The following is a 12,634-nucleotide window of genomic DNA, read 5'->3' as shown; positions in this document are numbered from 1 at the left end:
AGCATAAAATAAAAAGTGTTTTAGAAAGCACTGACCTTTGCCTTTAGGCATAAGCAGAAAATTGGAGTTTGGCTTTTAAAAATATTCATAATTTTATACAGAGACTTCATAGATACTCCAGTATAAATTTCCAGAGATTGAAATTAGCAACCCGAATCTTACACACTAAATATTGCGAAATTGAATTCCGTAAAATAAATGAATCAGTTTGGATTTACTGGTATTAAGTTCTTATTTTCTTTATTATAGCTACTAAATTTTTATAGTTTTGTAAATAAGCAAGTGTTTGTTTTTAAAAATCATTTTGTGCATCCTTGTAACTTTTAGAATATATTTAATAGTACCCTTTTCAAATGTGTACATCTTGAAGATAGACCTTTCATTATGTAAAATTAAAAGACTAGGATGACACTGGGAAAGGAATCCAAGAAAATGAGTTTTTCTTACTAAATGGATAAAGTTATTTTATCTTTAATTGAGTTTTCTTAGATCATCATTCAAGTGTCCTTTGCTTTAATAGAACATGCTTATCAAAATTAAAAACTTGAAAAAAGTAAGTACAAAATGACACATTCTGAAATTACCATTTGTTATACTTAGATCTCCTTACCAGTTGAGGGAATGGTAGAAGTCTTTTTAACTGGGCGGGGACCTCCAACTATTACTAGTTTTCAGTCTTGAAAAGATCCTACTAGCCTCCAGTAGTCCTGGCCATAATTTCATTAGAAATTATTTAGGTTATAGAAAGAGTAATAAAGGCACATTTTGCTATTTACTAAGAAATCCCACATTTTAAGCAGTTTGTAGACACTTAAGAGTTTATTCCAGCAGACATTGATATGAAGCACCTTTTCCAAAGAAGTACCGAATGTTTCAGATCCTTGGCTTTTTGTCTACCCATTTTACATTCCTACAAAAGTCTTAACTAAGAGAAGTTGCTTGGAAAGGGGACACTTAGTAGCAAGTAATGGAAGTGAAGCAAGACGAAGTGAAGCAGGAATGAGATTCCAATGGGTAGATGTGGAAGTAAATGAAATTTGAGATTTCTCAGCTTTGACAGTTCCACATTTAAAGACCAAATGTGACAATCATAGTATCTGAATTCAGTGGGGTGGGTTTTATTGTTGGTTCAGCATTTTCCTAGGTGGGTCTAGAATATGAATCTTGGCTTTGCCAGTCTTTTACATTTCTCTCTTCCTCTTATTGCATTGGTCCGAAGCTTTATAAATTATTATTTAATTTATTTATTTATAGATAGGGTCTCACTCTGTCGCCCAGGCTGGAGTGCAGTGGCACAATCATAGCTCACTGCAGCCTCAACCTCCTGGGCTCAAGCAGTCCCCCACCTCAGCCACCTGAGTAGCTAGGAATACAGGTGTGCAACACCACACCCTGCTAATTTTTTTTTTTTTTTTTTTTTTTTTTTGTAGAGATGGGGTTTCACCATGTTGCCAGCCTGAGCTTTACAAATTATTATTGCTGTTTTTACTACTGATGTAAAAATTCGTTATGGGTTTCTTTGAAAGGGTTTTTAAGAATATACTATTAAGTTTGTTTTAACATTTAAAAACTATTTTTTAAAATTCAAACCCACTTCTTATTTATTATTATTATTTTGGGAGACAGGGTCTTGCTCTGTTGCCCAGGCTGGAGTGCAGTGGTGCAATCATGGCTCACTGCAACCTTGACCTCCTTGGCTCCAGCAATCCTCCAGCCTCAACCCCCTCATTGGCTGGGACTGCTAGTGTGCACCACCAGGTCCAACTAATTAAAAACACTTTTTGAAATAGAGATGGGGTCTTGTTGTATTGCTCAGGCTGATCTTGAGCTCCTGGCTTTAAGTGATTCCCCTGCTTCAGCCTCCCAAAGTGGTGGTATTACAGGTGTGAACCGCTGTACCTGGCTGCATTTTCAATTTTATAATAGAAATATTCTTTTCAAGCAGTGGAGAAATTCCTCTATACTGTTAAGGTCGTGGTCCCTATAAGATGAGGAATCCTTGTGGATTTGTGCAAATATTTGAAGGCTTAAAAATTCCTTTGGAGATGTAGACTTAAAGATATTGGTAAATTGCATTATCATGTTTTTGTTTCAAAAACATTGACCTAAAAGTTCATTTGTTCTGTTTTGCTACTTTGGACCAAAAACCATGAGTTTAGAAACTAAAACTAAAATGGCATAATTCTAATTTTGGTTATCATATGAAAGTTAACTATATTTTTACTACTGTATTATTAGTTCTTTTTGTTTATTTTTAACCACAGAGAAGTAAAAAGAAGAAAGCAACAGAATAGGCCATAATCTCCAATCATAACTTTTGTAGTCATTTTATACCTGTAATGTTTGTTAGGTTAGGAAGTATAAACAGAACAGAAAGGTACAAAACCTAAATTCTCCCATCTTGAAAAGTAGCCATCATATGTAAACAATTCCTTAATATGTAAGAAATATTAGGATATGTAAACACAAGTTGTACCTTGTTTTTGAAATTTAATATACCTTAGAGATCTTCCTCTGTCAGTACATATCTCATTTTTCAAAAGTAGCCACATAGTATCCCATTGTGTCAATTTAATTAGTTCTTTGTTAGTGGGTACTTTGGTGGTTGAGTTTTTTGCCATTGAACAGTGCTTTTATTACATTGTACATAGATGAGCTTTTGTGACTATATCTGTAACAGAGACTCTTAGCAGTGGGATTGATGATGCAAGGTATATCTGCATTTCAAAATTTTGTTACATGTTGCTTTCTCCATCTATCCAAGCTACTATTGATGAACCTGTTTTCTCACACTCTTGCCCAAATTCTTAATAGTAGGTAGTGGAATTTTTTGTGTCTCAATTTGACAGGGGAAATGGCATCTACTGGTTTAATTTGCATTTCTTTTCTTAGGACTGAGGCTATGAGTCGTTTTGTAATCTTGTGTGTCATTTGTTTTTTATTTTCTCAGTGAACTGTGTGTTTATATCCTCTGCCTCTTTTTCTTATTGATTTATATGAGCTATTTAAATAGGAAAAAAAGGAAGTTAGCAGTATATATGCCTTATGTGTTGCATATATTTTTCCAGTCTGTTATTGCATTTTCTGCTTTGTTTATGGAAACTTAATTGATTTTAATATAAAAATTTCTGGGAAAATTAACCTATTTAATGAGACTGCAGTAGAATTTTTATCTAGATCTATTTAGATTTACCTGTAACTTATAATGAAAAGCTACGTACCTTATAGTTCAAGATAATTATTTACTAATAGCAGAAAATGTTAATGCCATATATGTAGTATTATTATTCAAGACATTTTCTTTTCTTTATAGATCAAGCTTCTGAAATTCAGGTGACAATGATGCTCACTGAAAGTTGTAAGCTGCGAGGTCTTCATCACAGGTGAGAGGAGAAACCACCAGCATTTCAGTGTTGAGCATGGCAACACTTGATGCCACATTTTTATGTGCAGAACATTGTAATGACTTCTGAATTGAAAGCTTTGTGGAATAGCTTAATTTTTTTTTCTGAATATAAAAGTGAAATGCATTCTCATTGCACAAAACTTACACAGTAAAGTATAAAAGAAAACAAAGAATAGTATGTAAGCCCACATCTGGATAATCATAGCTAATCTAGCTGATCTTTCCAGAAATAATTTATACATATTTATGTGCACATTTCCCTTTAAAAAATAGGATGATGGTTTACATATGTTAAAAAATATTTGTTATGAGATTTTTGAACGTATAGGACCTCAAAGTCAAGTATAATAAACATGAATAAATCTTCCTTCTAGATGCAGTGATAGTTAACATTTTGCCATATTTTCTGTGTTGTGTATGTTTGTGTATTTATCCATCTGTATCTAGAGACATATCTCTAGATACAGGTATCTATATATTTGTATATATAACTATTTTATAATAAATTAGACATCTCAGTACTTTTAGTGCATGTCCAGCATGTATTTTCAATAAAAAGAAGATAGTTTTCTTTATAATCATAATATCACTGTTGTCTTTGACAAAGTTAACATGCTTCTTAATTTAATGAAACAATGTATCTGACTTTTGATGTTGGCAACTGTAAATCCATGTAGCCATTTAAAAAGGCTACATAGTAGTCCACTGAATGGATGTACCACATTTTATTTAACTAATTTCTGGTATACAATCATTATGCCATAGCATGATTTTTTAAAAACTACTTATAGTTCTATATGAAGACCTTTTTTTTTTTTTTGGAGACAGAGTCTTGCTCTGTCACCCAGGCTAGAGTGCAGTGGTGTGATCTTGGCTCACTGCAAGCTCCGCCTCCCTGGTTCACGCCATTCTCCTACCTCAGCCTCCTGAGTAGCTGGGACTACAGGCACGCCCGGCTAATTTTTTCTATTTTTAGTAGAGACAGGGTTTCACCGTGTGAGCCACGATGGTCTCGATCTCCTGACCTCATGATCTGCCCGCCTCGTCCTCCCAAAGTGCTGGGATTACAGGCGTGAGCCGCTGTGCCCGGCCATGAAGACCTTTTTTAAAAGCTTGGTATTGGTCCTGTTCACAGAACTGTAACAAAAACTTCTACCTTTTGAGCCAGAAGCAGCTTAAATGTAACATCATAAGGTGTGACAGTATCAACATTAGAGCAAATTTTTTTAAAGCACTATATAGAGTCAACATAATTTGTATGTCTACTGAAAATTTGATCACATATGTTTAAAAAAAGAACTGTGGTTATCTCTGTTGGAAGATGTTTATAGGCTTCTGAAAAAATATAGTTTCTGTATGCTTTAGACAGTTCCTTGAGTTCTGCTGAAAAATAAGGTGACTACCCAGAGCCTTACTTTTAAATTTAGTTATATTTTGGTTCATATTCAGAAGGATTTGAGGACCTAAAAAGAAGGCAGCCACAGTAAGATAAATAAAATGGTAATGAAAAAGAAACTGAGTTTTTTGGCATTGTGGTGGTAAAAAAGAAAACAAATGAGCCAGCAGTAAGGAGAACAAATATTTTTACTGTGACTGAACATAAAACACCTCCTAGCTTCTGGGCAACCAAGGGTGAAGGAAACGCTAAAAGTTGATAATCTCAGTAGCAGAAGGGAAAGAAACAGTTGGAATATTGTCCTTTTTGGCAGTGTTGAAAGTGCTTAATGGTCTATTACACTGACTCTAGGGAGAAGGGCCAAAGGTGTTTAATCCTAGTATATAATGTTAACCTATTACTTAGATACCTAGCCAATGTTCTTACCCCAGTGAAAGGTTTGCATCACTTCAGCACAGAAGTGAGTAGCAGGGATAAATGTAGACAAAGCCAGGATTTTCCCAAGAAACGGTTTTATATTCACTGTAGCCTTAAAGATGTCTTGGCTGAAAAATGCTCAGAGCAAGCATTTGCAGTGTTGTGTCTCATGCAGTTTTAGATTGTAAGGTTTTGCAGCATCCCACCAGGATGAATTAGCAGTCTCAAGAGGTCCTTAGGGAATTGAATGACATGACATACTAAATTGGGGTTATTTGATACTGGGCATTCAGTCCTTGAGGAAAGTCTTGTAAAGGTAGGTTATAGCTTGATTATGCTTAATTGTTCTTCCTTCTATGAGGTGATAGCAGGAGTCCTAGTTACAATGAATAAAACACATTGTCAGCATGTAGAAAGTATATTATTCTTTCCATTCACTGTAGCAGTTCATTTCATTTTTAAGGTGACCAGGGCCTATCACACATTTTGTTTTGATCCCTGATATGTATAGACTGTTCATAGCTATACTTATATATTTGTTTGTTTATTCTTTTATTCTAATTCATTCAGTACCCATTTTGCACTTGGAACTGTGTTAGGCAGAATGAAAATGAAATGATCTTCAGAGATCGTATTATAGAATTTATCAAGCAACAGAATATAGAATTTATTCAGCAAGAAAAGACACCTGTTTTTAGATTTTACCTTTTTAGCTGGTTGTGGTATGTAATACAGCATGTTTGCTTTATGTTTTAACATCCATGGTTACGGATTGCACGCGTATTGAAGTGTTTTAAAGCATTTTGAAATCCTTTCTTTTCACACATTTTTCCACTGGAATTTATGAAAATAATTTTATTGAAAGTTAAAATAGCTGTATACATAAAAGATATTAACCCATTTTAATTTCATTAGAAGTGCTTCACATCAAAGTATACTTGCGCTATTTCTGCTTGTAGTTTTGCCCCTTCATTGGCCCAAAGATGCCTGATGGTGAACACTTCTTATGCCAAATGGCTCACAGCTCTCCCTCTGCAAGCGCCCTCAACAAGACTGAGAATTAGAGGCAGTTCTTGTGCCAAGCCCCACAGAACCTACCCTTCCTCTGCCTTCTTTCTTCACTATAGCATCTCCTGCTTTCATTCACTCTTCTTAGAGATCCAGACCTTCCCCTTTATCCTCCTTTTCATTACAAGATGGGCAGAATGAAAAACAGCCATTTGTACTTTGAAACATTTTCATGAAGTTTGTTAGCTTTACCAGTGGATTTTTAATCCTGTGGTAGTGGAATAAAAGATTTGACTTCACCCAGCAAACCTAATGGATAAAATGTCTTTAACTCTGCTAAATGAATTTCAGTCACAAAGAAAGAAACAGAAGTAATCTTTGGTGAGTTAAATAGATTGGGCAACAGTGTTTAATGGTATGCGCAAGTTAATCCTTAGTGTAAACCTGTAGTCATTTTAGTATTCATGGGAGTTGGTGGAAAGGAAGCTCTGTAATCTCCCGTGTGATCTCCCTTGCTCCTCTGGAGAGAAAGTCTAGTGGTCCAGGGGAATGCAAAGGGTATTGAATCAGATGAAGATTTGATATTTTTCTCCGTGTACTTGCTCTTTGTCCTTGGCAGGTTACCTAAACTTTCTCTCCCAGCGTGGATTTCCTTGCATATAAAGTGGAACTCCTAATCGCTGCCACTTGAGCGGTTATAGAGAGGTTGCCTCTTAGAGGTTTACTGATCTTTAAGTCCTCATTTTCCCACCTCCTCAGGGTCAGTGCTTTCCATGTTAGTAACTCCTGCAAATATGAGGGGAGCGCACAGCTTTGCCACTTGTGCATTGGTGATTGTGCCACAGTTTTATAACTGGGGTTTAAAAAGTGATACATGCTCAATTAAGACAATTTTTAGGAAATACAGAAAACAAAGCTGAAATTATCTATAGTCTTACAACTTAAAGACAACTCTTAACTCTTTGCATATTTCCATGCAGACCTTTATTATTATTTTTCTCCGTTTTTATAATTATCTTGCAAATGTGAATTTTTTATCTTACTTTCTTGTAAGATAAGCTTTTACTTATATTCTCATATTGAGACCAATTGTGACTTATTATCCTGTTATTCTTTCATTACTTTTGAACATTCAAGCTGTTTGCTACTTTTTACTAATATCACACTATCCTTGTTCATTAACTAGCTTTTTGATGTTTGATATATTTCCTTATTAAACATCCTTAGAAGCAGGATTTGCCAAGTTAAGGAGTAGCAATGTTTTAAGGCTATTTGTTACTGTTATTTGTTATTAAATGTTTGTTTTATATTGCATAGATTACAAAGTGTTGGGTGTAAAAATTGAGTTTACCTTAGTTTTTGTCTTCTAGCAATTTTTGGCTTAGTGGGGAAGATGATATAATTATGTAAAAAGTTACATAACCTTGGGAAAAATTAGCAGTTATTTCCAGATGTCAGTGGAGGAGGTGTTATTAGACAGTAGGATGAAATGTATATATGTATGCCATATAAATTAAAATAGGAATGGGATTGTCCACTACATGCTTGGTTTTATTTTGCACATCACAGCAACCTTTTATGGTTGGTGGGGTCCCTATGTTATAAGAATGGAAACCAAAGCCAAGAGACAGATGGTCACTCTGATAGTAACTGGTAAATCTAGGATTCAGAAATCTGATTCTAAATCCAGTGTGACCAGCTAAGAACTTTTTGGCTTTTGTGGCAGTTTCAGCCTTTTAGAGACCTTTTTTGATGATCATATTCTTGACCACCATCTGGATTGGGCCTTTTTTTTTTTTCATGTGTGATAATGGAGTAAGTGGGATATTGTTATCATAATACACTCATGGGCAAGTCAGTTTTTAGATGTCTCTGATTAATTGCCCTTTGGAGTAAAGATACAGTGTGGTTAGAGTGTGCCTTCAGAGAATCCAGCCCACAGGAAGCAACTTTGAGTTTATGATTTTTCCCTACCAAGAATGTGCATATATGGGGATATATGCACATATATGGGGGACACTTAAGTCTGGTTTAAAATACAGAACACTTATAATTTTACATTTTTAATGGTAATCATGTTTTTAAGTATTTTGGGGATTTTGTTTTGTTTTAGATTATTTTTATTAGAAGTAAGCCCCTAACATTTTGGATTCCTTTGTCTTTCTCCCAATTTTTTATTATTTTATAGAAATCTTCTTCCTATTACTCATGTGTGTATAGAAGAAGGAGAAAAGCCCATGGTGATATTGCCTTACATGAATTGGGGGAATCTTAAATTGTTTTTACGACAGTGCAAGTTAGTAGAGGCCAATAATCCACAGGTGAGAAAAATTTGCCCAAATACCAATTATTTACCAGTAGTTTCTGATAATGTCTTTGAAAGTAGATATTAACATTCTTAAATATAAACTGTTTAGAGGCCTGCAAAAAAGAACCTCAAAATGAACCACAAGATATTTATAACCTGTTGGCTTAAAGGAAAATGTTGGCTTATGTTCCTGCCTTGAGGCTTACACTGTGCTGATGCTGAAGTTTTCCTTATATTCTTGTTGTGTACTTATTCATAATCAACTCAAACCCTTTGTAATGCCATCTTAGGTGTTTTCCTGATAACTGAGGGTACTTGTCCTAGATCTTCCTCTTAGGAATGGAAACAGACTTTCTAGAGCCATTTGGTTCATACTATACAAAAGTCTGGTGATGACTGGAGGTCTAGATTGTGGGAGATAATTGGATGTATTGTTAATATGCGTGGCTGTAAGATGGCAGTCATCTAAGAGTGTTTCTCTTCCCTGCTTGTGTTTATAACTGTAAAGCAAAGGTCAGATACCAAGCATATTATGGTGGTAGTGGTAGTAAAGCCTAGTGGGTTTTTTTTTGCTGTCAGCTGTATCTTGTTGTCCCATTAAGTTGCCTTAGGATTTATAATAGTATGCTTATTATAGTTGCCAGGAGAAAGTGGGTTCAAAGGCTGCATTCAGTATTTGGCCTAATATGTATGATATGCTTTGTAAATTGACAAGACTAAAGCTGGGATTCTCAACAAGTGGTTAGAGGCTGTGGCTCATCTGCATTACCTGGGGAAGGATTTTACTCCTCAGCCCCAAGTACTGTCATACACCTAGAAGAACACATCAGCAGAAAAAGCTAGGAGCTCGTACTTTGGGTTTGTGTGTGGTTTTTTTTTGTTGTTGTTGTTGTTTTTTGAGATGGAGTCTCGCTCTGTCGCCCAGGCTAGAGTGCAGTGGCGTGATCTCAGCACTGCCAGCTCTGCCTCCCAGGTTCACACCGTTCTCCTGCCTCAGCCTCCCGAGTAGCTGGGACTACAGGCGCCCGCCACCACGCCTGGCTAATTTTTTGTTATTTTTAGTAGACGGGGTTTCACCGTGTTAGCCAGGATGGTCTCAATCTCCTGACCTCGTGATCTGCCTGCCTCGGCCTCCCAAAGTGCTGGGATTACAAGTGTGAGCCACTGTGCCCAGCCGCAGGGTTTTTTTGTTTTTTGTTTCGTTAGACAGGATCTTAGTCACCAAGGGTAGAGGGCAGTGGTGTGATCACAGCTCACTGCAGCCTCAACCTCCCATGCTTAAGCAATCCTCCCACCTCAGCCTCCTGAGTAGCTTGGGACCACAGGAACATGCCACCATACCTGGCTAATTTAAAAAAAAATCATTTTGTGTAGAGACAGGGCCTCAGTATGTTGTCCAGGTTGGTCTCGAACTCCTGGGCTCAAGTGATCCTCCCACCTCAGCCTTCCCAAGTGCTGGGATTATAGGCATGAGCCACTGCACCAGGCTTAGATTTGTGTTAATTTGAAAATAATCCCAAAGAGAGAATCTCCTAATTAAAAACTACTGTTTGGGGGAAAAAAAGATTACTGAATTATGAACATTTGAAATATTACCTTGAGAACTCAGCATTCACTGAACAGATGTATTGAGCAGCTGCTGTGTGTGCTGGATATTGGGGAGATACATCTAACAGATGAAAGGAGACAGAGTAAATGGTAGATTACAGAATAATAAGGACTACAGTTGATCTAAATATAGGGATATATGGGAACATAGTCTTGGTCAAGAAATAGCTTTTAAAAATTCTGTGTGTAGGTTTAAAGCGGTATTTTTGGATGGAGTAGGATTGTGGAATAAAAAAAGTAAGAAAGTGCCATCATATTTGTGTGCTATTTGCAAACCATGTTATTTTTTGTTACCACAGGCAATTTCTCAGCAAGACCTGGTACACATGGCTATTCAGATTGCCTGTGGAATGAGCTACCTGGCCAGAAGGGAAGTCATCCACAAAGACCTGGCTGCCAGGAACTGTGTGTAGGTGCCATGAGCTTGACGTTGTCACTTGATGTAGAGTGCTTCCTGGATTTGGGGTTCTCTGCGAGTCACAGTGGGACTTGTGTTGTATTTAAGGGTGGTGGTGATCCCTACTTTTTAATACTCTGATTGCATTTGATGTTCATATCTTTACTTTTCAGCATTGATGACACACTTCAAGTTAAGATCACAGACAATGCCCTCTCCAGAGACTTGTTCCCCATGGACTATCACTGTCTGGGGGACAATGAAAACAGGCCAGTTCGTTGGATGGCTCTTGAAAGTCTGGTTAATAACGAGTTCTCTAGCGCTAGTGATGTGGTAAGTGCCGGGACCCCCAGATAGCAAAAGAATAGAGAAACAGCTTTCTGTTTTTAAATGTTTTACTATTTTTATCTTTTGGGTTTTTAAAAAATCTGCTAGCTGTTGCCAGAAATTTTTATCCAGAAAGCAAGTGTAATTAGCTGCCAGTCAACCAGTTTATGGAGAGGAGCTGTGACCCAGACCATAGGCCAGCACTGTTTGTAATCTCATTTCATCCTCACAGTACTGCTCTGACAGAAGCACTTTTTTTTTTTTTTTAAGACAGAGTTCCACTCTTGTAGCCCAGGCTGGAGTGCAGTGGCGCAATCCTGGCTCACTGCAACCTCTGCCTCCCAGGTTCAAGTGATTCTCCGGCCTCAGCCTCCCAGGTAGCTGGGATTACAGGTGTGTGCCACCATGGGCACATGCCCAGCTAATTTTGTATTTTTAGTAGAGACGGGGTTTCACCATGTTGGCCAGGCTGGTCTTGAACTCCTGACCTCAGTTGATCCACCTGCCTCCGCCTCCCAAAGTGCTGGGATTACAGGTGTGAGCCACCACGCCCATTGACAGAAGCACTATTAACACTAGGAAGTAGGCTGTGGTATCCCAGTTTTAAAGGTGAGGATTTTGAGACTCAGAGAGGTTACAGTAATTTCATTATTATTTCTTTCTTATATAAGAGGCAGACCAAATCGTTGCCAGATCATAAAGATGTTTTCTTTTTTTCAGGTGACCTCTTCTAAATGTTATGGCTTGTAAAATTTGTAAATCCCCCCGTCATCCTCTTCCTTTTGTCAAGTTTCTGGGTGGTTTTGCCACTTAGCCCGATCATAGTTGGGCCCTTTGTGATGTACAGTTTCAGAAGCCACGTTCACTTGTTCATATTTTACAGCCATGTAAAATTTCTGTCACTTGATTTCTTAGTCTTATTTGGAAGACTAAGTGTAATTTATTTTCCTATCTCTTGCCTGTTAGACTTTATTATTGTTGCAGAATATTTAGGGATTAGGTAAAATTCCTGCTTATAGGGTCCCACATATGTTCACTCAGTGATAATCTGTTTGTGTTGTATGTAAAATCCTATGGAATAATTTGCTTCTAAGCTTCAACTGTAAGAATTGGGCTTACTGTATCATTGTGTTTTGTGTGTCTATATTTTATAATTTAGGGCTACTCTTTTGTTTCAAAGTGTGTATGTTTTAAGGATTAATATTTTAATCATGTATTACTGTATGCTAATTAATTATATTAATTGGTATATACTCATTTCCTCGGTGTATGAGTTTTCTGTGGCTGCTGTAGCAAATTACTACAACCTTGGTGGCTTAAAACAATAGAAATATAGTCTCTCGTGGTTCACTTCTGAGGCCAAATGTCTGAAATCAAGGTGTAGTCAGGGCTGGGCTCCTTCCAGAGGCTCTAGTGGAGAAGCAGTCCTTGCCTCTTTCAGCTCTGGTGGCTGTTGGCATTCTTTGGCTTGCGGTTCCATCCCTCTGTTCCAAGTTCATACCACCTTCTTCACATACGTCTTTCAAACTCTCTTTGCCTCCCTCTTAAAAGGATACATATGATTTAGAACCCACTTACATAATCCAGAATAAACTTTTCCTCTCAAGATCCTTAATCACATTTTGTCATGTAAGGTAATTACAAGTTTCGGGGAGTAGGACATGGGCATATCTTTGGGGCTACCATTCAGTTCACTGCAGTCAATAATTGAAATTATCTAAGATTTCTTTACTGAAAAACTGATATTCTAATTTAAAATCCTTAAAA

At 36.9% G+C, this 12,634-nt stretch overlaps 1 protein-coding gene across 2 annotated transcripts in view; it reads left to right on the top strand.

Moving 5' to 3' along the window:
• RYK (receptor like tyrosine kinase) overlaps window positions 1-12,634 on the top strand; it is a 95,936-nt gene that overhangs the window by 66,563 nt on the left and 16,739 nt on the right. For both annotated transcript variants that reach the window (XM_031009711.3, XM_055380898.2), the window contains exons 10-13: window positions 3,314-3,383; window positions 8,416-8,548; window positions 10,443-10,552; window positions 10,714-10,873. In XM_031009711.3, the coding sequence (XP_030865571.2) occupies window positions 3,314-3,383; window positions 8,416-8,548; window positions 10,443-10,552; window positions 10,714-10,873 (473 nt within the window). The remainder of the gene's footprint in view (window positions 1-3,313; window positions 3,384-8,415; window positions 8,549-10,442; window positions 10,553-10,713; window positions 10,874-12,634) is intronic.

This window comes from Gorilla gorilla, chromosome 2 (assembly GCF_029281585.2).
Source record: "Gorilla gorilla gorilla isolate KB3781 chromosome 2, NHGRI_mGorGor1-v2.1_pri, whole genome shotgun sequence".
NCBI classification, from domain to species: Eukaryota; Metazoa; Chordata; class Mammalia; order Primates; family Hominidae; genus Gorilla; species Gorilla gorilla.
The sequence above is the reverse complement of the archived record's forward strand: the minus strand, read 5'-3'. Positions and strand labels throughout refer to the sequence as shown.